The sequence below is a fragment of the Cloeon dipterum genome, chromosome 1 (assembly GCF_949628265.1).
Source record: "Cloeon dipterum chromosome 1, ieCloDipt1.1, whole genome shotgun sequence".
In the NCBI taxonomy this organism is placed as follows: domain Eukaryota; kingdom Metazoa; phylum Arthropoda; class Insecta; order Ephemeroptera; family Baetidae; genus Cloeon; species Cloeon dipterum.
Genome location: NC_088786.1, coordinates 18301961 through 18328605, shown reverse-complemented (window position 1 = coordinate 18328605; position 26645 = coordinate 18301961). Strand labels below are relative to the sequence as shown.

The 26645-nt window shown below is 38.7% G+C and overlaps 2 protein-coding genes across 3 annotated transcripts; both read right to left on the bottom strand.

Annotated features, from left to right (window-relative positions):
* Positions 1 to 18: 18 nt before the first annotated feature.
* LOC135934470 (uncharacterized) lies at positions 19 to 25355 on the bottom strand. Of its 2 annotated transcripts, none has more exons than XM_065476242.1 (10): positions 25262 to 25355; positions 12358 to 12645; positions 7594 to 7892; positions 5443 to 5832; positions 4420 to 4611; positions 3410 to 3646; positions 3116 to 3355; positions 2927 to 3031; positions 2196 to 2420; positions 19 to 1756 (listed from the first exon to the last, which is right to left on the bottom strand). In XM_065476242.1, the coding sequence occupies exons 2-10, from the start codon at positions 12635 to 12637 to the stop codon at positions 1586 to 1588; spliced, it is 2139 nt and encodes a 712-aa protein (XP_065332314.1). In that variant the 5' UTR covers positions 12638 to 12645; positions 25262 to 25355; the 3' UTR covers positions 19 to 1585. The 2 variants fall into 2 exon arrangements, with proteins under 2 accessions (XP_065332314.1, XP_065332313.1); XM_065476241.1 differs by lacking the exon at positions 25262 to 25355 and adding an exon at positions 22173 to 22341.
* LOC135934477 (nudC domain-containing protein 2-like) lies at positions 25215 to 26541 on the bottom strand. The gene is made up of 4 exons (XM_065476251.1): positions 26381 to 26541; positions 25957 to 26170; positions 25475 to 25678; positions 25215 to 25358 (listed from the first exon to the last, which is right to left on the bottom strand). Exons 2-4 carry the CDS (start codon positions 26155 to 26157, stop codon positions 25275 to 25277), a joined length of 489 nt encoding a protein of 162 aa, XP_065332323.1. The 5' UTR covers positions 26158 to 26170; positions 26381 to 26541; the 3' UTR covers positions 25215 to 25274.
* Between the last annotated feature and the right edge of the window lie 104 nt (positions 26542 to 26645).

Sequence of the window (26645 nt, the reverse complement as noted above, 5' to 3'; positions counted from 1 at the left end):
AACAAAACTACACAAGAGTCGATTTATTGATTTTTTTGAGTTTTAATGCAAACTTTCACATTTTTATTTTAATGTTCGATGGTTATGTCAGAGAATAGTATAATTCTAAAGGCACTGGATATTACACTTAAATAATATGCAAGAATGTCAAGTGATCCAATTTCCGAAACATCGTGTCATATGTATTTGTGCTGTAACAAGATTCCAAAATTTGAGGGATAAATTATTGTGAAAATGCATTATATATGGAAACTTTTAACGCATGCCTATCGTATCATTCATTAAGTTGGATAAATTACAGCTATACACGTGTGTATGAGTTGTACAGTTAAAAACCGGGATGATTTGCTACACAACTTATTTTGTATAAATCGACTGACTGTAATTCTCATTCGACGCCACAAACGGCTTCGAATTTCTTGTAAATCTTTGAGCATATGCCTAGTACTTTGTTAGTGGGAAGGAGTGATTTTACTAAACAAAATTTCAATTTTGCGAATTTTGCAAAGTCAAAAGATGGACACATGAGAAGTATATGACTTCCAAAAAGATAACATGTATAATTTTGATGGTGAGGATGTTTTAAACCAGATTAAAACATTGAATAGCATTAACGTTTGTACAAAGAAACTCGTAGGATTCGACGTTTTAGTTTTTTGGCAAAATTATTGAAACCGTGTAGTATCCAACGAGTGAACAAATTTAATATCACCCAGGAAAATTTTCTGGGATATTCCCTACATTTTGTCAAGAAAGTGGCTAAGGGTTAAATAACAGTTCAAGATAATGTTTTAATGATTTCTGAGCTAACGACAAAGTCATGCAGAACAATTTTTTTCACTTTGAAATAAATTTATTTTAAATTCACCTATTTTTAACATTTTCAAATTTAAAATTGAAATTTCGACGGTTGTAATGGAGTAATAAGATTTTTGTCAACAAGTAAAATTAGGAAATTGTATCAACTTTCAGAATATTTTAAGGTTTTTGCTTTATGATTAACCATTAAAAACTTACAAATCCCGGAACTAATTCTTGTAAAAAGGAAATTTTTATTTTTTCCAGAAAGTCAAAAATGTTAATCAATTTTGTAGTTTTGGATTATTTACTTGATGTCTGCATTCATTGATTTGAAAATTTCCAACGCTGTAATAGATACACATCAGAAAAGGCTATACAAATTCAAATTTTCGCAAAAATCTAAAAGGTTGAATCCTGAGTTTTCCTTGCTAGAATATTAGGAAATGGAATGTTGCGTATTATTCAATAATTAATTAAATATTTCAAATTGTGGTGCTTTTGTAACCATTTTAAGAAGTTTTCAAAATTGTAAACTACTACTTACTTTGTATAAAAAAATCCATCATCATATATGTATGAGTAACATTCATATTTTATCACAAGCCTAGTCAACTTGGTTCACTTTGAATCACTCAATTCTTAATTTACGCCTCACATACCAGTAAAAAACGAAAAAGGGAATATTGCTTAAATTTAATGTAGGTAGCACCTCACTCTTAAAATTATTGTTTCCCTTAGTGGGACTCTTGACAAATAATATCGTAGAAGGTGGGTTTGGAAAAGATCACAGAGCTTTTTCCCAGCGTGGTAGTTCTGGGCTAGTGGGAGGACTAGTGTCAGGGCTGGCCGACGACAACGGCCTTGAGTTTGGCACGCCGAGCAAGCCAGGGATGCTGCCGAAAGAAATCGCCGAACGTCTTCTTGGTCTCCACAGCTCGCCACCAATTTCTTCATCCTGTGAATGTAAATAAAAGCAATCAATTCCACTCTCTTAAAAATGAATTGTGAGAAACATAAATAAACTTAAGAATATTATTTTCAGAGATATTAATATTAAAGTATATTCCAAGATTCAGTACATTGATGTCGAAGTTGCTTAATATTTTCTCAAATGTTAATTTATAAAATAAAATAACAGAAAATATTTTTAAAATATCGAACGAAAATAAATAAATGATCTGTTATGTTATACTCTTGATTTTGCTAAAATTCAATTTAAATCAGTAAATAATTTTATTATTATCTTAATTTCAATATGTCCTAAAATTAAAAAGCCAAAAGTCATAGGATTTTACTCTTTAACTAAATTAATAAGCAAACAAAATTTATTTAAATATCTTTAAGTATGTATATTTTAATGGAATTTTCAGCTGATGAATAAAAAACTTGGAAACCTCAAAACACGGTGCAGATCCCGGATCACCCAGTAGAGACTTCCTGCGTCTCACTTCCTGCAGCAGCTGGGTAAATTCAGACTTAAGTTTGTCCAGTTTGTCGGTCAGTTCCTCTCCCTTTTCGTCCGCCACCGGCGAGTCGTCGTTTTGACAATCACTCTTGTTTCTCAAAGTATTGCTCACAGTCGCCACCTCGCCTTGAACCTCATGTAGTCTTGCTTGCAGCTGAAAATTTGTAAATTATACAATTAGTTCATTATGTATATTAAAAAATCTTACAAATGTGAAATTAAAAGCAAAGTTAATAAAGCTATCATAAGACAAAAATTAAAATCTCTTCTACAAGTCACTATACTTCTCCTCGCGATTTCCCGTGTTGGAAATTTTCATTTAAATCGCACATCATACGAATATTCTAGATGAGCACATTAAAAGAATATAAAGTTTATTGCAATGCGACCACGGTTGAAGATATCATGCCAATTTAAATTTTTTATAATTTCGACTTTTAAATTACGTAAGGCTAGATCTAGTGAACCTTAAATAACGGGAAAAAATCCTATGGCAAAATTTGCTATCTTTAATCAAACACCATTGAATGGTATCAAAAAATTAACAATAAAAGGTGCACTGTAAGGATTTTAAATATAACAAAAGCAAACACTACATTCAGTTTTTCAAATCCTATAAAGTTAAATTAAAGATAATAACAAGCACAAAAATAATCTCACTTCTTCAACAGGCGAGGTGGCGTCGCTCATTTTAAACACTAAATTGGCCGGTCGGCCCTCGCCGGGCGCCCTCCGGTACAGCAGTAGATTCCACATGCATTCAATCTGCGGAGATATCGCAAATTTTCGAAATTTTCAAGATCTATTTCAGGTGATGAGTGGGGAACACCGATATCGAAAAAAACTTACCTCGTGGTTGAGATTCTGGAGCAGTTCTTTGGTTAAAATTTGGCAGCCCATTTCAGAGAGCGCGGTCACGTAGACTTGGTCTGCGTACGTGAACACCGATATTGCTAAACCTGAGTACGAGGGCGCAGGTAAAATCGTGTAGACAGCTTTCAGTGGGTGACCGCCGACCAAAACAGTCGCTGGTGGGCCGGGAAGCGAGGAAAACTGCAGAGAAGTGTTATTCTGAACCTCGCTCAAAACCTGTCGACAAAGCAAGCTTGATTAATTGCCACTTAACACAAAATTTGGTCACACCTTCCGAGCCCACTGCGATGGAAGCACTTTCATGAGCGCAGCTGAGCCCAAATAGCTGATGGCGGGTGCCGCTGACGTTTTCAAGTCGGCCATTATTTTCCTTGCTGCCCACAAACGGGGAATAGAGCCTTCGATGCCAGACGGCAGGGACATCACAACCGGTGCCAGTTTTGATCCCAGGTGCGGGTGCGACTCCGGACAAAGCGCGTCCGAGCGTAAGTCGACTGGCATCAAGATCTGCAACAAATGCGTTGATTTTCAATTTTTATAACACTATATTCCTCCTTAATCGTGTTTATGACTTCCCAACCACTATTATCTAAATGAATTGCTTGTTTTATGGCGAAATGTCATAGGTCAGAGGACAAAATTGGCATGGAGATCAAGAGAACTCTACAAAATATAATCTAGAAATAAATTTTAAAGCACATTTTAAAAATTACAAAACCCTGAGCTCAAGTTCAATGATTCCCATGACCTGTGTGTGAACTTCTGTCAAAGTTTTAGCAAGTTGATCCCTTTAGCTTTCAAGAAATTCTACTCCAAAAATCGAAAGAAGCTTTTTGTATTTTTCAACTATTATCAGAAAATTGAGTGAAATTATTATTATTATTATTATTTTAATTTAACAAACTCACAAAATGTGAGCTACTTGATCCACAAGATTGAAAACATTATCTCTACCAAAAGAGTTATTTGCAAATTCACCTAGCCAAAGTAAAAATTCAGGGAAATATCCGGGGGATAAAGGAACATATTGTCAAGTAACATATAAATATACACTGTAAATATCATTGAGATTAAACGAAAACTGGCTTTAAAATTATTTTTAGAATCAATCCCATGAGGATTTATTGCCTTCGGAGCTGAATATCTCGCAATCTCTGTCAAATCGAAAATTTTGCTTTCCTTGAATAAAACACATATTTTTCCCCCAAATGCTAAATTGTAGCATAAATTTTAGTTAGAATTTCTAAGTAATCAAATCCTTTTTCTTAATTTGTTCTTGCCTTCAGATCAGGTGGATGTCGAACGCCACACCCTTGAAGTAAGGCACGAATCGCGCCAGCCACTCCAGCCAAGAGCACCTCGTTCACAGTCGCCCTGGTGACATGCTTTATCCGCACCACTTTGTGCAGAGCAATGGCCGCCGACCACGACAGCGAGTATCTTTTTACTTTAAACTGAGACGTGGGCTCCTCCTAGACATAGAGATTACGGCAATGTTTAAATATTTATGATCGTGAAGTGCTTCATATTCAAACAGATAAAATGGATTGCATGACACTAAATTAGAAAATGTAGAAGACTATAGACAGATATTACATGTTGGAAATGATACGCTCTGCATAAGAATAAAGAGGGCGGAATAAGTTGATTGTTACGCCATTCAAAGAAGAACAGAGAAGGCATAATTTCATGATGAGAATAACTGGGCTCTTGGGAGCCATAGACACAATCATGAAATATAGGGCGACACAGTCAACGTCGGAACAGGTAGAGTTATAGAATTGCAATAACATGCAAATTTAATCGAAAAGAAAAATGGATTTTCACTATAAAGAGAGCAAACTTAAGGGTAAAACTATTTTAAATTGCTAACATTGTTTCAAGTGCTGACACCAAGGAATTAATTCTGATATTTTTCACTATAATGGGATTTAAAGGGTATCACTTTGCCAAAGGAATAATTTATGGCTCGCTAGATGCACGCCTCCATCTATAGTGCAAAAGTAACATTTTTGACACAAATTTCAAACTGCCAACATTGAATTTCAATAAACTTTGATATTTTTTAAATCTGCTCAGCGAGCCGAATGAATTAATTTGCGATTTTCATGCGTTTGCATAAGTTCGTGATTTTTCCAAGATTTTTTAACAGAGGAGTGTTCTGGGAAAATCGCACAACAAAGAATAACAAAAATATTATTAAGTGTTCATGTTCAAATTGGAAAAACTCTTACAATTTTAGTATCCAACTGCCTGGAAAAAATCGATTTTGTGAATAAACATTACAATTAGATGACACTTACTGGACAAGGACCATTCTCTGCTGCGCTAATGGTGATTCGAGGCCACGACTGCGTCCTTGAGGTGACAGTGGCCACCACGGAGCGCCTGGGCATCTTTCTGGCAAGAAGAAACCAGGCGAACATGGTAGCCGGGCCCACCAGCAGAGCTCTGACCGCGTTCACAGAAAAAGTGAGACCCCCGAAGTGCGGCTTCTGGGGTACGTGCAGCATTCTGTTGTCGGAGAGGGCGTGGCACAGCACCCTGACCAGGGCCATCCCGTCGGCCATACACTGGTGCACCCGCAGCACGACGGCCGTGTCCTCGTGCCGCCCGTAGTTGGGCAAAATGTGCATCTCCCATGGTGGCTTGCTCAGGTCCAGCGGCACGTGCAGCAGACCCTCCACGTAGGACTGAAAAACGCGTTTTGGTTACTCTAAGAATTGACTTTCATCTTAAATGAGCACAAATTATGCAATTTTAAGCCATGTAGACCAAACTCAAAGTCAAATAAAATTGCAAAAAGCTCTTAGTAGGCTAACAATTCGAGGAAAAGCGCATAATTTTGAGTCTGGAAATTTTTCTCACGATTGAATTTTTTGCTGGAAAATTTTAGTTCGAAATTAATTTTCTTCACATGCGCGCGGAATTCGGTTTCATTGATATTTTTAGACATGGTGAGTATTTCTTTGAGGTATTAAAAATCCAGCAAAGAAAATTGTTGCCGCGCTCTCTGCTCAAATATATTACGTATTTAAAAAAATCACACATCTTTTCAACATGAAAAACTCGTTTCTTGACCGTTTAGATGGTATGCAAGAAGTGTTTAGAAAAAGCCAAATTAAAGTAAAGAACTTTTACAATTCTTATAATTACGATTAAAAATGGCGTTCAATTCCTAGAAAAGAGAATAAAAATAACATTAATGGTTTGCAAGTAAGTTTTCTGTTGCAATTTTGCAGTTTAAAAGAAAAAAAGTGACTATTTCATGTTTTCACTTTTTTTACCTTGTGCAATCAATTTATGAAAACATCTACCAATTATTAAATTTAGTTGTTTCTAACTCTTGCATAGAGGAAAAATTGCAGAGACCCTAAAAAACTTTGATGAAATGAATAAAACCTAAAAAACAAATGCTCTCAACTAATTTAAGGTTTTTCAGACCAATTTTGAGTAGCACTGAACTGTTTGAGAACATATTTTTTGTTCATGGAAGCAGATAAGCGTTGTGAGTTGTGAGCTTATAGATGTATGGATTTAGATCTGTTTTTCCATTTTGGCTCTCGAATAATTTCAAGGTAACTATATTTTATGTTACATTTTATCGTTCTTGATCACCATGAAACAACTTTGTGTGGCATTAAATTAGCATTCTTTGCGATTCAGCCGTAATTTTAATATTTATATAATATTATATTTATTTATTTTTCATAATAATTTAAAGCTGTAACACAATCTAGATAAGATAATGTCATACTGGAATGAGAAATATTGACAAAAATAGTTCCCCCTTTAAAGAGACGTTAGACGTCACAGCAGAATGCTTAAAATACTACTACTGCATATTTTGCTTTTAAGTAAATTGTATCATTTTGTTCTTTTTTGACGCAGTTTTAGATCAAGACTAATTGAGAGCATTATCCGTCAATGCCCGAATGAACAACGTCCTATATCTGAATCTATTGCGAATTAACACTCATTGGCACACATTATACCAGTTTGGACATTGTACTTTGACTTACGACTTTGAAGTCAGTACTGCCAGTAGCTAAAATGCTTGATTTGACGAGAAAATTTTAACGGTGTTCAAATTTTCGAACACCGTCCAACGACCAATCAGAACAAGGCAAGAGACTACTCAAACTTCTCGGGTTTTGATCTTATATGGCACCGTTAATGCCCGAAAAATTGGAAATTCTGGGGTTTCTCAACGGATTTGCTAGACAAATAGGGCCGGACCCCAGGCAATAACTTAGTTTCTTTCACAGATTCTGACACATATATTATTGGTTTCTAGTTCTGTTGATATTTAGCATGTAGCACATTGCACTGCAAAAACAACAGTTCCTGCCAGATTTTGGTGCAATAATGCCAATAATAGACGCATCAAGAACATCATGAAACTGCTGATATCACAAATGCAAATTCATACAATTTCTCGTCAAAGTAGCTACCTGTAGATTCTCCTCTGAGCCGCCTGTCCAGTTCGGTGCGTCGAAAATTTGCCGCTCTATGAATAAAGGGTCTACCGAGCGCCAGCTGTGCGACGCGTTCTTCGGCCCAGGATTTGGCACAAGTCGGCATGAGAGGCGCGGATAGCGCGTCAGGACGCGTGTGCTCACCAGTTCTTGCAGGTGGACAGCGGAAAGTCCAGAGTCGAATATCAGCACCGTGTGGCTGACGCACGAGATGCCAGAGATTTCGCCCAGCCACCGCTCGTCATTGCCGCGAAGAGGCTCGGGCTCGCCGAAATCTGGAATGCAGATTATTATTTTTTGGTTTTTCATCACATTCTGCTTAATTGGCATAGTTAAATTTGCATTTAAGTTAAAAATTATATTTAGTTTTTATTTGTCCAAATTTCAAATTTCCATTTTGACATTTTAACTGGGGATCGATCATTTAGCCATTCATGAAAAATGGGCTCGTAAAAATCAAACTTGTCTGGTGCGTTATTTTATATTTCATATTATGTCATTTATTTTATTTAAACTAAAAAAATCAAATACAAAATATGAATTAATTTAAGATTGGAAATTTAAAATCTTAGTTATTTAGCCTGCTTATGAAGTTCTGCAAAAACTGCGCTCCTTTCAACTCATCATGACTGCTCCCCTATAAGTGGTTGAAGTGGTCAGAGGGTGCCAATCCCTTTACAACTCTCTCAAAAGTGAAAATATTCATTTTTCCCACGTTTAAAGCAACTGAAGCGATTAATAGAGCACGTTAAACAGTTCAAAGAAGCTCAAATTTAATCTGATAATCCATTATGCATCCCTTAATCTCACCCCTATAATAGAAGTGCTTAAAGACCTGACTAAATTTGTTGCAATATAAACATTACTGTTTGTCTGCATTGTTTAAAATTTTACTCATTTTCAACTTGATGGGGGGGTTGAGATCATCTCAATGGTATTTTGTATTTAATTATAATAAAATTAATGGAAACCTTGTAGACAAATTTATACTTACTTTTTAAAATTTTTTATAATTTTAAAATAATTTTTCATTACATTACTTATTTACGCATTAGAGCCAATGACAACAGTCTCGAGTTTAAAACAACTTTCCCTTGCGTTTACGTTATCTCTTGCTTTATTAGAGGCACTTAAAAGTTCTTGATAGCCTGCTCAAAGCGAGGAGGAAATAATTTGGCATGATGTGAAAAGATATACACACGTCCACATTTCATTTGGCAATTTTCCTGCTGGTCGAGACAAAAAGTGCGCGCACCAGGCGAAATATCTCCGGCATACACATTTTGAGCGGACACAATGACGCAGCAGCAGTCAAGCGGCCACTTAAGTTTTTTGCTCGACCATTTTCATCATTCCGGCCGCACTCGCCAACGAGCCGCAGTTTTATTTTAACCCTTTCAACTTTATACGTGTGCCGGGAGTAAAGTTTTGATGAGTCTGTCAGCCGTTTTGAGGCAAAAATGAGTCGGACAGTAGACGGAGCAGCTCAAAAATTATGGTCGTGGCCAAGGCGAAAGTTGACAGATAGAGAGACAGCAGACAGGGTCGTTTGAAGTCACTTCTATGCCATTTTCAGCTGCCTGCTCGGCTGCAATTTTATAAAAGCTGGGCTGTGCATGCATTAAATGCCGGGCCCTTTGAGGAAAGTTGCCGCTCCTGAATCATTGTATGTGCACATGGCCCGCGAGAGATGCCACCGCCTAAATATGTACAGAGAGGGAGAGAGAGCAGGCCGGATCCAGTCCCACATAGCCCTACGTTCCGCCGTTAAGAATTAATGCAGCGCCTTTTATGTTTGCTTCCTCCTGGGAGTTTGGATCTCACGGTTTTGATGCTAATGAGCCCTGTATAAATAGAAATAATCTCGCACCACCGCACACGGAGCAGCTTCAAACGCACAATAATATTATTTATAGTCTGGCTCCAAGAAATATGCGAAACCTTTTGACTCAAGGCATATTCCTGTTTACTTTTCGCTTTGAAATGTAATTGTGTTTGTACGTTTGTAGTTTAATCAAGCAATTGAAGATATTCAAAGATTTTAACTATTTTCATCCATTTCAACTTGCATTAGGCTAGGATTAATTACATCAGCATCTTCGTGCGGTAATATCTGCACCAATAAAGCTGCTAACCAGATGGAATCTCTTTCAGGGACTAATTGAATCTTGATATAAGCTATTAAATACAAAATACGAATGGCGCTGCGTTGGTTGAATGAGTATGGACGGCTTTGTAGAGCGAAAGTTTGAAGAGGAAAATGGTCTCGCACGTTCTAGTAATTTAGCTCAGCAGTTTAAGTTCCATTATTTAGCTTGACCTCTGCCACACAAAATTCACACCGCAAAATTTTTTGTTTTTTATATAATTAAATTCCCTCGTGAATATTTTATGTTTCTAATTTGCTGTTTCTTCAAATTTTTCAAGAAGTCAAACCTTGCGTGATTGAAGTATTTTAGCTTAATTTTTTGTTTGTTGTACAGCTACATTTTATTTTATGTTTCAAAATTATAGACTTAAAGTTGATCCTTGCAGGGCAACAATTAACAAAAAATTATTTTCGCCCAGCAAGTGGTCAGTTAAAATTATTATTTGTAGAGAATCTAGGAAAAATTCATCTTATAACAGTGCGCAATAATGTGTTCTGCGAATTATGATTTAAATTTCCTTCTGTCGAAATAAATCATGCGATTTTAAAATAAGGAGACAATGCTCACCGCTTGATTAGCATGCACCCTTTAAGCCGATTTTTTCAAAAATTTAAACGGTAACCTGGTAAAATTGTAGCTCTAATATTTTGCTGGAGCTCTTTGTGGTGCGAGCATTATAATTCAAGAGCGGCGGGCCCTAAAAGACGTTCGATTTGGTAAACATCGCATTATTTCGCTTTGCTTGATTACTTTGCTGTCTAAACGCCAGGGAAGTTAACAGATTTTAGGGAAGTTTTGAGTGATGCGAGCATCTGCAAACAAGTCATAAAACGAGATCACGCGACATTAGACTAAAAGCAGCAGGCACCCGATATTAAAGCGATGTTTTGTTGCCTCGTATAAATAGTCGCAGGCTTGCTATTTTCGACCCCATTGCTTTCCAGCAGGCGCACCTATATTTACATTCACAGGCGTGATGAAAAGCATTTTTGCCGTGCAACTTTTGCCGGCTGAGAAAGACGGCGGGGCGCAAGCATCGAGCAAAAGTTTTCGAGGCTTCTGCAGGCGCTTTTGTCGCAGAAATAAATAATGGATCGTGGCGCTGAACTACTTTTAAACAAGCGTGTTGTAGGAATAAAGGGGTCGTCGCACCATTAAGAGTTAAGTGCGCTTGCAAACTTTGATTAGCCTGCACGTAATTAGTGCCGTATGTGCGGCAAATTTCTCGCTGACTGACTATAAAGTGCGTTACTAATTAATTTAATCAATGGTGACTCGTGCGCGACAAAAGCCACCCTTGCAGACTCAAGCACAAAGCACCACTTGGCTGCGTGAATGAGGTGGTTTCCACGTAATGTGAAACTCGAGTACACACAGGATTTGATGCCAGTGTGGCGTCGAGCATTCGGAACGTGCACGAGGGGCAAAAAGAGTATCTGATTTCAGTCAGGGTTCAAATGCGTGTTTTGTAATGAAGCTTCTAAACCAATTAATTAATCTTGATCGTCATTTGCCAATTAAATTACAAATAAAAAAATCGTAAAAATAAACATATGTATAATTGAGAGAAAGAAAACCTCTTTGAGCAAATTAATTTTAGGGTGAATTAATATGAGTGAGTTTCATAGGGATAAAAAAATTAAATAAAAAACTTGCACTCTGTTTCGGCCACTCATTTTTTTGCTCTTTTTATCCCTGACCGAGGACCAGGAAGGGTGCGCACTGTACTAGCACTGCTTAACTTCGAGAACCGGTGTATCCAACATGCTACACCCTAGACTAAAATTGTCAGGGAAAAATTCCGTGTGCTTTTGTGTAGATCCAATCAAAGAGAATTCAAGGGCAAATAAGTGCAATGAAATATTTTCTTAGCTTTCTATAAGAGAATGGAATTAAAAATCTGCAAAAATTTGAAAAACACACACAGGTAGGGAAGATAGAAATACTTCAAATGGCTCTACTCTGCGAAAAAAAAATAATTGAGAATTATTAAGTTACTGCTGGAATTTATTTCGATTTAATTTTTACTCAATTAAAGGGAAATTAATTCTAGTTGAGCAGGGAAATTGGCATAGCTTTCTACCTCAAGGATAAAACAAAATCATTAGAGTCCTTCTGAGGACTGATCGTGTTATTAGCTTGGTTTTTAATTAATTTTGAAATAATTCTCAACACGAGGTCGAAAAATGGGATCTCAGCCAAGACTGAAAATTTTACTCGCCTCTTCAAATTGGATGTGCATGAACTTCGGTAAGACGAAATTTTTCAGTCTCAGCTGACTGAGTTTTTATTATTCGATCTCATGTTGTGATCTATTTATTTTAATTTTATTAGTTTTTTACTTTCATGATTCATCCGATTTATTTACCGAGTCGTTTTTAATATTATTTGTATGTCAGACCCGTTCTTCAAATTTTCGATTTGAAAATGACCTTATGGTCTTTCTATTGAATTTTTCGCGCGTTTGAAGTTATTATAAGTGAAAAATAGAAATATGAAAATGTTATTTATTTAGACCATTCAAATAATTTCCAATATGCTGTCTCAAAAGCTTTTTGATAGCAATCACAATTTCTAGCAGTGAGTTTACCTCTGTAGAAGTTCTTCTGCGACTCCTCGTCGTCAGGGTCGAGGGTGGAAGGTGGCCAGCAGCGAAGCAGAAGGGCCCGCAGGAGCAACGAGAAGGGCAGCAGCAACAGGAAGGCGGCCAGCAGGGGCAGGCTGAGTGCGAGGGCGAACGAGCCCCCGATCGCCCCGCACACCAACCCCCACAATGGACTCTCCTCCTGGGGGTGGCGCAGGCGGCGCAGGGGCGCAGACTGCACTATCCCGGCGTTGGTGGCATCCGACGACTCTCCCTCCGGTGTCATCGCCGAGCCTGCAGAATCAACACACAAAAGCGCTCTCAATAATTCAGGCCAGATTGCAAATTGGATTCGCGAGGGAAATTTGTTGCGCATTTTGCCTCGCGTCATTCACAGAATTTATGGATTTTTTATTAAGTGGGTGTGATTTTTCGGCGTTTTGTTGTAAATTGCAAACGATTTATTACTCTCTAGAAATAAAACCATACCGTTGTTACATCGCGGTGTCTAACTCTTTACAGTTTCAAATAAATGTTGTCGACACCCTGTTTGCATGGGTCCCCAGATTTTTGCCCTAGTATGCCTATCTCGCACCCTACAACCATGAGCCAAAATTCCAGAAATTGTCCATTTTAAAAGGGCTCAAAGTTTGCGATTTTTTGAAAAGGAAATCTTTCGGAGATATTTAACTTTGTTCAGATTGAGGTTGATAAAAAAATTTGACGTGCAAAATATTCTACGTTTAACGCGAAACGGTCAGTCCTTGGTGACCAACAAAAATGAGACAACAATTTTCTAAAATTTCTTGGATACCCTTAGCACAAAATATTTTGAAAATCCATAATGTGGCCCACATACACGTGTTGATAAACATATAAAAATTAGTAATACGGCAGGATATAGTGTGGCGAGTGATTAATATAGTGGTACATTTTTCCGCTATTTTATTCGCGAGATTCAGCGGGTTGTTCGCTAACACTACAAATAATCCCCAATTTCTCCTTAATGTGATTTCCTTTCTTTTTTAAATTTATAATTGCATGCTGCTATGATGAATTGTTTTTGACATATAGACCGAATTGAATTCCTCACCTTTGAGGAATTATTAGTCAAAGTTGAAAAAGGTTGTGTTCACGCCCTGCTTTGACCCAATTAATCTGAAATTTTTCATTTAATTTATTTTGGAACACACTGTCCCTGTTTTTATTTAATATTTTCATTGAACTTAAGAGGTATAACAAACAAAAGCGTGGTAAAAATTATGATTTTTTTCTTCCATTCAACATTTTAATGTTAAAAGATAAATTTAATTGTTGTGGATATATAATCACTTTGTTTTAAGGCTTTAAAACATGTGCGTTGTATGCTGCGATTTAAAGAAGAAGTGTCCATGGAAGTGTCTATGGAATGGAATTGTCTTCTTGGCAATAACATCTTGAGCAAATAGCCGCGTCAAAACATCACAAATGTGTGCAATAACTCTCAATTCGCACCCGTCTAGCTCTGGACAGCAGCCATGGCGCGCGCGCACACGACCTCTTTTCATTCACATCAATTTATTGATACTTTGCTTTATGCAAATAATGTCCCAGCGCAGAGTCGTTGACAAAACAAAAGCTATATCTGCAATTCTGCATTTCATTGCTGTGGCCATTTCAGCCTGCACGCGGTTTCCGTGGCTCAGTCAGTGGGGCGTGTACGTGCGATTTTCACGCTCGGCCATCTCCGTTGTTTTAATAATTCTGCTCTTTTTAGAAACGCCAGCCACAGCAAATCTCATTTCCGCGCACGCTAGCCACTCCGATGCGCATTAAAAATGGGGGCTAAAGCGGCAGGTAAACAGCGGACAAAACAAACAAACAAAAGCATAGCCTGACGTGGTGAGCTATAATTCGCTTTTCTCGTCCCAAGAGCGATGCAGCAACTCAGCCTTGACCCGAAGGCCCCTTGTCAGCGCACTGTGCAGCGGAGGAAATTTGTGCCCTCTCTGCACCCCGTATATACGTGCTCTAATTAACGACTCTGTCTTCCTTCCATCTCTCACCCTCCTCAGCACTTATTTCTTTCGCTCGCTCTGCCGGCGCTTTCTCTCAAGCGGATGAAGTTTTCCACTCAACCAGAATCAGCGGGTATGGCACGTGGAAGAGGAGGAGGAAAGAAAAACGGAGTAAAAAAGCGCGACTGATGCGCTGCACTCGTCGGTAATTATTTTTCTCGGTTTCAGCGGCTTTTGGATCATTAATTTTGCACGGGCAAATCTCTGAAATTCGAGTCTCTGCTGGCTCTCTCTCTCTGTTTGTTCATTAGCGTCCGACGGAATTTATCTCATCCGGTGAATTAAAGCCGCCGGCGCGAAAGAGTCTGTTCTCTCGTTTTCCAAGCACCGCGAGACTCTTGCTCTTGAATTGCAAATTTTCGCAGCACCACTGCTTCTTCTTTTTTTTGCATGGAATGAAAATTTATGACTGCAAGCTGCGCGCGGATGGACGTTCCAGGCGGCAAAAATGTGAAAATTACTTGCTTTTGAGTGCTCGAGGGTGAAAAATGTGTTTTGCTACGCGCAAAACAGCACGAGTTGAAATACATGCAGCAGCTCCGCTGATTTAACGAGCCGATTGATATATAATTTTCCAACATGCTCAACCGTGGGATTAATTAAGATGCTGCCGCAAAATTTCTCCAGAGGGAAAATGTTCCTTTCAGTCGAATTAAAATAGAATTTCGCCATTTAAGTCCGCATCTCGCTATGCATCCAGCAAAGCTCCTCTGGGAAATTACCAGGGATGCCAAACGCTGAGAAATTTTAACAACACTTCACCACGGTCGAAATGCGGAAGAGGAAAAATGGAAGGAAAACATCAGTTTCTATGGTGTCTTTCGTAGCCAATTTTTCAGCCTCGTGTCGTCCTTTTTGTACCTTATAAGTTGTAATAATTGTTGTTGTTTCCGTTTTTTTTTTTTTTTTTTTTAGAATATTGTGTAGAGTATATTAGAATGGAGATGAATAAATAAAAAACTAGCTGCGTTCAATATTCAGCCCTCAAATTTTAAGATATACGTGTCATGAAAGAAAACTGATGGGAATGTAATTTATTTTAATATTTTAAATTTCCAATAATACCATATAAACTCTACTATCTATTTAGTATCAAATTTATAATTCATGTATATATAAGCTTTTTAATTAATGTTTTAGTGTTTATATGAATTCAATCTATGACATTAAAACATTTTGAAACCTTTTTACTATCCATTATTTTAACGCCATTCAACTCTGGCGTAAAATGTGAATTGATTGGGAAATTCTGCTTCAATGGTCAGCGCACCTTTTCAAGGGGTTGCTGCTGTTAGCGGGTCGTCTCCATTTATCATCTTTATTTATTTTTTATTATTTTAGCTTGTGGCAATATCATATTGTTTTTATTTTTTCGACTTTTTAGTTTAAATTTATTGAAATTAACTAATTAATCTTTATTAGAGGTCTCAGCCAGTCGCTTCAGCCGGCTAATTTTTGATCACGTGGTAAGCCGCTAGCCACTCTGATAGTGGCCAAGCTGCGCAAGCCACGCGAGCCGTAAGTAAAAAATTCCAAAAGTGTCGGAGAAAAATTGGTCTGCGCCCCATTGGGTCGTTCATCACTACATACCTAACTTCATTTAAAAAAAATGTAAGCCGCACAAGCCGCTGGGCTAAAATTCGGCTTTACCTTCCAAAGTAAAAGGCTTTAGCCTTGAGCCAGCTGCAGCATCAAAATTACACGGCTGAAATAGCAATTTAAATTATTTATTTCAAAACTAATAATTGCCTTTGTTTGTGTTGGTATTCTTTTTGGGAAGTGTATCTTTTGTGTTTGGAACCCCCATGATATGTATGTATTTGTGTAATTATTTGCCTGTGTGGAAATTAGATTTTCCATTTCGTACGTCAATGCTCAGGCCGATTGTGAGATGAAAAGTTGCATGTGCAGATTTACTGGAGATTCATTCAGCCGGAATCCGTTTTGTATGCGAGCTTTCGACAGACAATGAAGAGCGAGAGCGAGAGACAAGACATCACATCGTACAGGGAGGAGCGGATTTTCCTTTTGCTGCGTTCGTGTTCGCTGGCGGGTGGGCCTTTTTTGCCTTTGGCAGGCACGCATGGGAAAACTCGTGCCTGGGCTAATTTGCGTGTGCCGATTCATTAATTAGCATCAACGGAGGCGCACGCAGCGGAGAGAGAATAATAAGCAGCGGCAGGGCAGGTAGGGCGTGTGTGTGTCTGTTGTGCAGTGCGAGAGTGAGGCTTGTCGAGAGGCGCAAAATCAATAATCAAATGCCTGGTGCCACCAGCCCATGCACGCCTAGCACGGCTTTTTCTTAAACACTTGAATTCACACTCGCATGTGGGCCTTAGTGCAGCGGACCGAACAACAAGCCTAATTTGATTTATTATGCCGCGGCTAATAAATGGCCGGCACCACCACTGCCGCGCCTGTAGTTGAAATTACTACTTTGCTAGTGTGATTTACAACCCTCACGCAGCTCGTTCCGTACTTGCCAAGCTGCTGACACGGCAGTTGGTGAATCAACCGGTGATGAGGGTGACTCCTTCTTACAATCAGCAGTTGGAAAAAAATACGCACTCGAGCAAGCGACGCAGTCGTCGAAACGAGTAGCCAACTAGGACTGGAGGAAAGCAAAGCTAGATATCAAGACTTAGAAATCACCGATTATGTTGTAAGGCGGCTAAAAAAAGTTTGACGGCAACAAGCAATCGTCGTCGTCTTGTGGATCACGAACCACATTTCCCTTGAAATTGCGGGCAATTATTACATGGCTCTTTGTTCCGTTCCTGACGTTTTACTTAAATCGCGTAATGATGTAGGCCTTGGCCGAAACTCCAATTAACTTCAGTGAACCCTTCACGAACAAACGTAAAAATTCCCCCATAAAAAGGACAATTACAGGATATTTTTGAGATGAAATTATTTATTTTATAGGGCGGAGATTTCTATATTGATATTAAAAAACAGTTTGAACAAAAATAAATTGGGTAGATTCATGTAATGTAACGCAAAGACGAAAATTGAAATGTAAATTAGTTTGTGTTATTAAAAAGGTGTACACTGCAAAATCCAGGAAAATCCTTGCTGCCGATGCATGATTTAATCCCTTTAGGTTCCAGTTTAAGGCAAAATTGAGCAATAAATTTTTGAAAAAAGTGGCCTTCAGTTAGTAAAACCAACGAGCATAGCAAACGCTCAGCGTTGGTTATTTACTTTTCCACGCTCGCAGTCTAGCTAAGATGAAAATTTAATGTGATTTCCAAAAAAATATGCCGAGCCAATTTAGTCCCAAAGGGCGGGCACACATTTGTTTTTACAAGCTAAAAGGGGTAGGTTTTCCGTCTCTGGGGCAAACACACACGTTAGAGTGCTTTCCTCCGCAGGAGTGAGAGAGTAAAGTTCCAACAAAAACGCCTCTTGTTCGGCTGCCCTACTTGAAGGCTTTAAAGCCCATTTTTCACTGCACCCTTCAGGAGGACTGCTTTATTCAACTGAGACGCATAAAACATTTCACGCTCGACAACGACTATTTGCAATATTTCGCAGGGCTCCAGTCGAGAGTCTGCAGTGGCGCTGCCATCAACGGCAGCCGTCGCTTTTTGCCTAAATTTAATTAACGAGGTATAGCGAGAAGTAATTAATCCGATCCTAATCTGCACCAAGCTGGAAAAGTCGGCTTTGCCAGAGATTATTGCTCTTCAGCTGGAAATAATGAGGTGCGGCGATCGATTTCCAGTCTGCGCGAGTCATCAGCAGGTCGCGAAACATAAAATCGAGCTGGAGCTCGGCTTGGATCGGCCGGCCAGGCGACCCTTCAAGCCAAATTTGTCGGCGCGCCGGCAAACAAAAGGCAAAAACACGATAATCACTGCGTGTGGTTTGTCGATGGCATCGCCCGCGAGAACATGTGTTCTGATGAGCACCATTGTGGCTATGGCTGGCTGGCGTGCAGTGTGCCAGTGCTGGGTGTATTTGCATTCTAATTACCGGGGTAGCGATAACGCGCGTGCAGCACCGACCAGGCAACCGCCTCTGCTCTCCAGCAAATTGCTCTATCCACGCCCGCGAAATTCACATTTTTCATTCCATTACCGTAATTTGCGTGTTGCTTGCTCAATACTTTCAGCCGGACTTCAATTATAGTGTCACTGGTCTTGTTGAAACAATACATCGCGCGTTCTCCCCTAGATGTTGGAAACGTTTCATGCTTTTGAAGGGTCGATTTGTTCTAAAGAGGAGGGCACACCTTTTAATCCGCAAATTATGGTGTTTTTTTCTGTGCTACCATATAGTTCGTAAGATACGTCCCTCTGTAATTAAAAAGTCAAAGTTTCAGGAAATTTAAAACTGCCATATTTTTTAATTTTAAATCGAAATTTAATCAACTTTGCATATTTTTAATCTGCTCAGCTTGACGAATTGAAGTATGTGCGATTTTCAAAATTTTGCCTAATTTCGGGATATTAATCTAAATTTTCCAACAGAAAAGTGTTCTGGGAAAATCGCGTGTAGAAATTTAACGGTTTGTATAGAAGAGTTTTAATTTTTCTAAGATCAAGCATTATTTTGTCGATTTAAATTTTAGCTTGTTGCATGTCTTGCTGGTAAAAACGAATCAATTTTTTAAACAGCTTTTCAGGGAAATGTGGGATAGGACAATTTTCATCAGCTATCCGAATTTGCCAAGATTTTTGCTCTGGCACTAATAGTCGTTTAGTTACAACGCAACACTCGTATCCCTTTATGTAATTCGTCAATAATCGATTTTTTAAATGATTTTTATCGGAAAATTTGGAAAATTTCAGCTTTTACAGCCGCATAAGTTTCCGAAATTCGATATTTCAACGTCCTTAGCTTGAAAAGCGCGAATAACGGTAAATTTTCATCTTATTTTAGCTCTGTCCCATAGGATGGAATAGTTAGAAAAACTTATTATATTATATAGGTGCGCTCTCCTTTTAAGTTGACAACAAACAGAATAAATGCTGGGTATATAGCTTCCACAGGCTTTAAATCGGACTGAAAGTGAACGAGGCTGGAATGAATATGAAAACTGATCGATACCAACGAAAATGGAAGGGAGGAAGAAAGAGAAACAAACACTTCAAAAATTCAATCTTCACGGGCAAGAAATTTTGCGATCGAAAAGCTCCTCAATAGAACGTGTTATGAGAGCTTTGAGACTGAAACCATGACGTCAGAAGTCAGAAACTGATGGGGTGTATCATGCTTCGTAGTTAAAAAAAATAAGATGTTTCATGTTAGAGCAAAAAATTCAATAATTAATCTTTCTCCATGTTTTTTCAAACGTGTAAAATTGTATAGACTATACGCATAATTTTTTGAATGTTGAACTGGTTAGAAAGTCTGTTATACACTTGCAACCATTTAAAAATATATTTTATTGTAGTAAATTTGTTTTCCAATTTAGACAGTAAAAAAGAATTTGATGCTTGATGCGAACTAAGTATAACGTGGCGATTGCGAGTGAAATTCAACTCCGCTGAAAATGAAAGTAAACAAACTCAAAGGCACGACGCTCAAATTTCCACGTTTCACAGTGCAGACAAAGCGAGATTCTTTTTACATATGCAAATATATCACTCCCTACTTTCAATGGATTTCGAGGCTGTTCCATAACAATTTAACTCGTATTCATATTTTAAAATTAAAAAAGCCGTGTTGAAAATTAAATTCTCCTCATGCGGCACCGCACAGCGCAATTAAAATGTCACGCATTCAATTAAGGCCAGCAAAAGCGCACTGCATAATTTATTCCTCCTTTGCTCGGAGCGGACAAGATGCCAAGTTCCGATTTGATTTCCGCAACGGTGCGTGGACCGTTCGTTCACCCAATTGAACCAACGAATTTATTACCTTGAGCGGGCTCGAAACCGCAGGCAGGGTGCTTGGTGTTTTTCGTATGTTGTATATTGGTTTTCGCACACACGCTGTGTTCCAACCCAACAGTGGGCAGGCGGGCAAACAATGCAGATATGTAACAGGAAGCACATGTACTACTGTAAAACAAACATAAAGCTCGGCATACTTAAGTAGTATGTAGGTATACACCGCGGCCCGTATATTATGTACAGAAAAACAGGCGCGCTGCGAGTCCCAATGTGTGTTATGCGCTTCGCTCGGTGGCGCAGTGCACAAATAGACACCGAAAGTTAATAGCATACAAACAAAAACAGACCGAGATAAAATGGGTCTCTGCAAATATTGTAATTTCAAATTTCTGGAATCATTCTCGTGACCGTGCTGTATGAGAAATAACAGCACAACGTTTGGTTGAAACAAACGGGCAGTGGATAAGTTTTGTGCTGCCAAATTCTGAAAAATAAATTTTACTTTTACCTTAAATATTCACTGAAAATTGGATAGGAATTAAAATGATCCCAGGTAAATGTCGTCTAAATTTCTGAGAAAATCGGCTTCAAATTATACATGCTTATCAATTGGCGGGCACTGTCTCCATATTGAAAATCATAATTTATTTCACCTTTGGCTCGCATTTTTAAGGCATTCTCAGGAGTGTCAAAGCAATGGGAGATATTTGAGCAGTTCAGGGATCGAAATACTGGCTGCCCAATGTCAGAGATGGCAAAAGGTGGTGAATTTAGTGACTCGAAATGCTCGAATAGCTGAACGGGCTGGGAGGCGCACCGGTGCCGACTCGCATTTTACTGGTTTCCGCACCTTTCCAGCGGCTTTAGGGACAAATTTCTGGCGTTTCAAACCAAGACCTCGGTGCGGGGAGGCGAAAAGATGGCCACATTGGGTCCAAGCTCCTCTGCGGCCACTCGGGCCCCATGTTATCCACTCAGCAGGGTTATTAGGGCTTAGGGCCCAGTGTGCTGATTGTGAGTAGAGGTTAGACAAAAAATAATAACTCATCATTCGCGCACTATTGGATAGATTGCGTAGAGACGAATCGAAATAAAGCGAAAAAATTTTGAGAAAAACATTTTAATTTATCACAAAATTTTGCTATTTCTAAAACTTCTCGATTACTTGGACCTGATTCAAATTAATTTGATCAACTGCTAAATGTAGTCAACGATTCAAATTCATTTTATCTGGTCAAGAAAGCAACATAGAACACTAATTAAAATAATGACGAGGCAGAACTGGAAAATTACCATGATTTTGTAAGGGTTAAAGGTGTGTTGATTTTCAAATATTATTTGTGAAATTTCCTTATTAAAAATCACTATACAAAAATGCTGCTTTCAAGAGGAAATGAACTGTATCGTAAGCGACATAAAAGGATATTCTCAGCTATTTATCAGCAACGTTTGATAATGCAAATAAACTCGTAATCATTCAATACTTAAACGTTTATGCGACAAAATGTTACATACTACGAAGTTGATTTAGAAAAACACTGCTTGTTAATTGAATTTTTCCTTAAGCAGTGCTAACGCTACTATACAAAATAATTCGTCATCATTTGATAACAATATGTCATAAAATTCCGAACTGGACGGTACAAGTCGTAACGATTGATACGCCAAACACGTGAAATCTGAAATAAAATTCATGACACTACCTTACCTTGTCAAGCGGGGGATAAGGAAGAATTTGTTTAGGAAGTAGTGCATTTGGCGTGACAAAGGCACGCGATAATTAAAACGAAGGGACAAAAGGTGTCGAGAAGAGGACGTGCGTGTCTGAAAAGGGAAAGTGGACAAAAGGGTCTGTGCCGGCTTTGGTAGAATCGATTTTCGAAGGACAGAGATTTGAGGGAGAAAAGAATGAGGAAGTTACCGGAGCGGAGGGAGGCCTCATCAGCATGGTCTCGTCAGGCGGGCCAGCTCGAGCGGATTGCGGCGGAGCAGGGCCAGAGGCTGTTCTGCGGCACACACTGATACGAGGGGCGACACCCACCACTATTATTAGGCGAGCGAGCGAGTGAGCGCGGGCACCAAGTGAACACCGCGCCGCCGCCGCATGCGCCTCTTCGCCAAATCTGCCCTGCGACTCCAGCAGCGGCGCATACACAGCGGCCAGCGCCAGCACAATGCTGCTTATCGATGCTATTTGCACCGTAATTGAATGTAAGCGGTGGCGGCCGAGCTGCCGGCCCGGCCCAGGCGACGGAATAATTTCCACTATTTCCAATCCCTGCTGTTCTGTTCCTCCCGTCGCAGCCCCTGTCGTTATCAGTATCAATCAATCCCTCGGCAAGATAGTGCTGGGGCCCAAATTGAGTTTCGCCACCGAGATGGATGGCACGGGCGCGATGATTGATTTTGCGCCTCTAATGCCTTCCATTTACTTTCATTTCCTCTCTTCGCCTCCAACGATTCTATGCTGCGCTGAATGAAAGTACGTACTTTAGTGCAGGTGGCGCGATACTAAATTTTCATTTTGCCCAACTGTTCTCGAGCCACTTCCCGTCCATTTGCTGATTGAACAAAGAAACCCACCCGAACATACTAAATTATTCAATAGGACAAGTATTTTTAATTTTAACAATTTATTAAATAATCTCTAGACGAGTTGTTTTTCTTTCATGATTAAATAATTTTACTCAGCGCCATTCTTGGGTTTAATTTCGGGAAATATAACAAATTGCATAGCTTTTAACTGCATTTTGTACAGGAAAAAGAGTTAAAAATGTGCAGCATGTTTTCTCGACAGGTGAGTAACTGTGACTCAATGAAAGTATCATTAAAAGCGTAAAATGAAAAGGTTAACCTTTATAAAATCCACGTTTAGGATATTTATGCAATGAGATCAAGATTGAAATGCGCCTTAACTGGCGCAAAATTAAAGGCTCTTTGTTCAATTACTTTCAAGGCGGTTTACTTTTCCGATTCCCAATACCCTCTTACCATGCACTCAGTCGAGAACACAAAAATTCAATTTGCCGACGTCGGCTCGATTGTTCGTGAATATCGGTCGGAGCTAGCGAAAAGGGTGGCTTTTATTCGGCGGCAGCGACGAATGGCGTTGGACGTAAAATGTATGGGATGGGAACTGTCCTTCTAGCAAACACGTGAAAGAAAGACAAAAGCCTATTTCCCCGGCGGACACGACTTTCCTGACTCATGCGGATCATGAGGGAAAGAGAAAAAAGGAACGCATTTTAATCAATATTTGGCAACTACCGCCGACAGTGAGGAAAATTGCCGCCCACGCGACTACACGCAAGCCTAACTGGGCCTAACTCAAGAAAATAAAATCAGATGAATAACCAGTTCATTACTATACTAGTCATGAATGGGGACGTATTGAAGCATTTCTCTCCCCCTGGAAAATATGTGTCAAATCGATATACCAGAGGAGAAGAAAATGCTGCTACGCGAGGCGCAAAAACCACTGAGCATTTACAATCTTGGAAATGCTCCATTGTGCGCTCTATTGTTGTCATATATGGCCTCCGTTGTTTTTCTGAAAGTATTATTCAACAGCCAGCACGAATTGTATTCATATTTTTGCTGATGCAAGTGTCAATATGTGGTACACTGTTTCTTCATCATCTGATAATATTAATACCCCTATTGATAACGTCCCGATGCTACAAAAAATTATAGTGAATGGCGCTATATAGCATAAATGAATATCGGTACATAAAGAGCTTAAAATTTTTAATAGCACTGAGTAGATTTTATTTGGATCATTGTTCACAACATTTAGCTGTCCACCCTAGTTTCAATTCAGCGCGGAGAAGTAACCATTTTTTAATTTTATTTCGGTTATTTCATTAAATACAAAGAGAGCGCACCTGTTAAACTATAGAAATGATTCATTTTTACTCTCAATATTAGATGAAAATTTGCCAAAGAAATATTTTCCGTTGTACGCGCTTTTCGAGTTATAGAATAGTGTCCATTACTAAGTAACGGCCGGAAACTATTCTTTTGGCAGATTTGTCATCATATATCAAACACCTTTGATTGGTAGATGAAACACTATAATTTTAGGATTTAAATGATAAACCAGCAACCGTTACATTTTGGGAAATTCCCATAGCGTAAGAAGCAGATTAGTATGCGGATGAAGTGTCTAATGTCCTGAAGGGCGAAAATCGATTTGGCTCTTTTCTGACGTACCGAAGCCTACACCCCACCTGCAAAGCGGAATTTTATCTAGACACACTTTTGCGGATTCCCCAGTCCACGTGAATCTCGTCTGCCTTTTTGATAAAGAAAAAAGGAGCACGGGCGGGCACGCTCGTGTGCAGGGCTTATTGGTCGCAATCTGAATTCAAATATGATTCCGTGACTAGAATCACGCACACGCCACTTTAATTCAGCCATAAAATTTGAGAATATATAGCTTTGTTGGTCGGATAGCAACTTATTGCGCTTTGGGTCCGCATCACCCCACGAATTGTGCGTGGACGGAAGTGGAAAATATCTTGACATTGAAATTTTCTGGGTCAGAGAATCGTATTAATGAAAGTTTTTATTTATATATTATGTAATAAATATTTATTAAATATTGAAAGTATTATAATTATTATAGTAATATCAAAATGATGCTAAAATTCCAAAAACATTTGCAAGGGAATTAATAAAGACTAGACCTTAACTAAAATAAATGTAACAGAATTTTAATAGGAAAATATACTTTTTCCTCCAACGGATGGCTTAAAAGAATTAAAAAAGCACAGCAGGGAGAAAAACAATGTTAGATGAATTTTGTTATTTTTCTACCAGCAATATTTTTAATGATTTAAATACTGGCAATACATTCTTTAAAAAAGCATTCCAGCTAGAGCATTAGAGATTGACTTTCCTTTTTCAATACCTTTAAAAATTTACACTTCTCATTTTCATATTTATTTTTTTTTCAGAAAATAGGCAAGTGATCTGACTGACACAAGACAAATATTTATGTTCACACACATGCTGGTACTCATCACTCATCCTCTTCTTTGGGAAGTTCTTTGACCTTGTCATAGCACTTTGCAAGTCTGGCGTTTGTAAAATCAAAACCTGGATTCTGAAACAATAGAAAGACTGCTTTCAAATCCACTGTTTAAATAAAAAAATTTTTGCAAATAAATTTGAAATTTTTGTTTAGTTTAATTTCATAAATTGAACACATCATTAATTTACCGTTATTTGAAACCTCTCCAAATCCAGCTTTTTCCTCGTTTCGTGCATTGCAACAGCGTCCAATGGGTATGACTTGTCAGCCATGAGGGAGGGCCAAATGATTTCATTGATCGCGTGGTCACTTCTGGAGAGCAAAATCGTCATCACATTTTCTTCAACAGTCCAAACCGATTCATCGGGCCTAATGATACCGAACAATTTACCCTGAAAATAGAAATTCAATAAATTACACATTACGAAAACAATGCCTGAGAGAACGGCAAATTGTGCTTTCGCATGCAAGGTGTCAATCTGTCAGGAAATTTAATGTGAAGCATGAGAAATTCACAGATAACAAATTCATTATGCTCAAACCGTTGATTTAAATTGAAAAACAGAGTTACATTCAATTCAAATAACAATTTAGAGTAAAAATGAATATGAAATTAATGGAACATAAAATTTAAGTTATCTAGATATTGTTTTACCCAACCCGGTTTTACCTTTAATTTCGTTTCGCCTCTAACTTGAACGCTTAGTTCAGTGGTTGTGATATTCACGACGCACTCCTTTCCTCTAGTGTTAGGTGGCAGGTCAACTTCCAAGTGGATTTCATACACGGTTTGCCACCACCGTCCAAACTCAGTTTTGACAGGGGCGAAACCACCTTTCATGTCATAAAAGCTGAGGTCTTCTTTGGCCATCTTTTGGGTGTTACTAAAATTCAGAAAAAAACTCAACCTTACTTTAAGTTAAGAAAATTGCAAGCACGTCCACATCCATTCATGTATGGTCTACTTTCTACTGGAAAATGCATTTTTAAGGGCTCTACACCGCAGAATCATCCCCTCTATGGTCGCAGGCGGGTATATAGACCAGCAGCACCAGCGCACCAAAATTAATTTAAATACATAAACCATTACGTACCATCCGTAGAGTGTCTCCTCAGATCTGGATTAAAAGCAACAATTATAGCAATTTTTTGGTGAAAATCACTCAAGAAATCTAAGATACCGCTGACTTTAGAAACTGTCACTGCTCTTTGTTTTGGTCCGTCGTCTTTGTATAACTCCAGCAGAAACAGCAACCAGCATCCAGCATGTCAGAACAGTTTTCTGCGCTGCCACTAGGTGTCTCACACTCTATAATTGATTTTTGCTTGCTGTTATGCGCTGTTTGATTACAGGGGGAA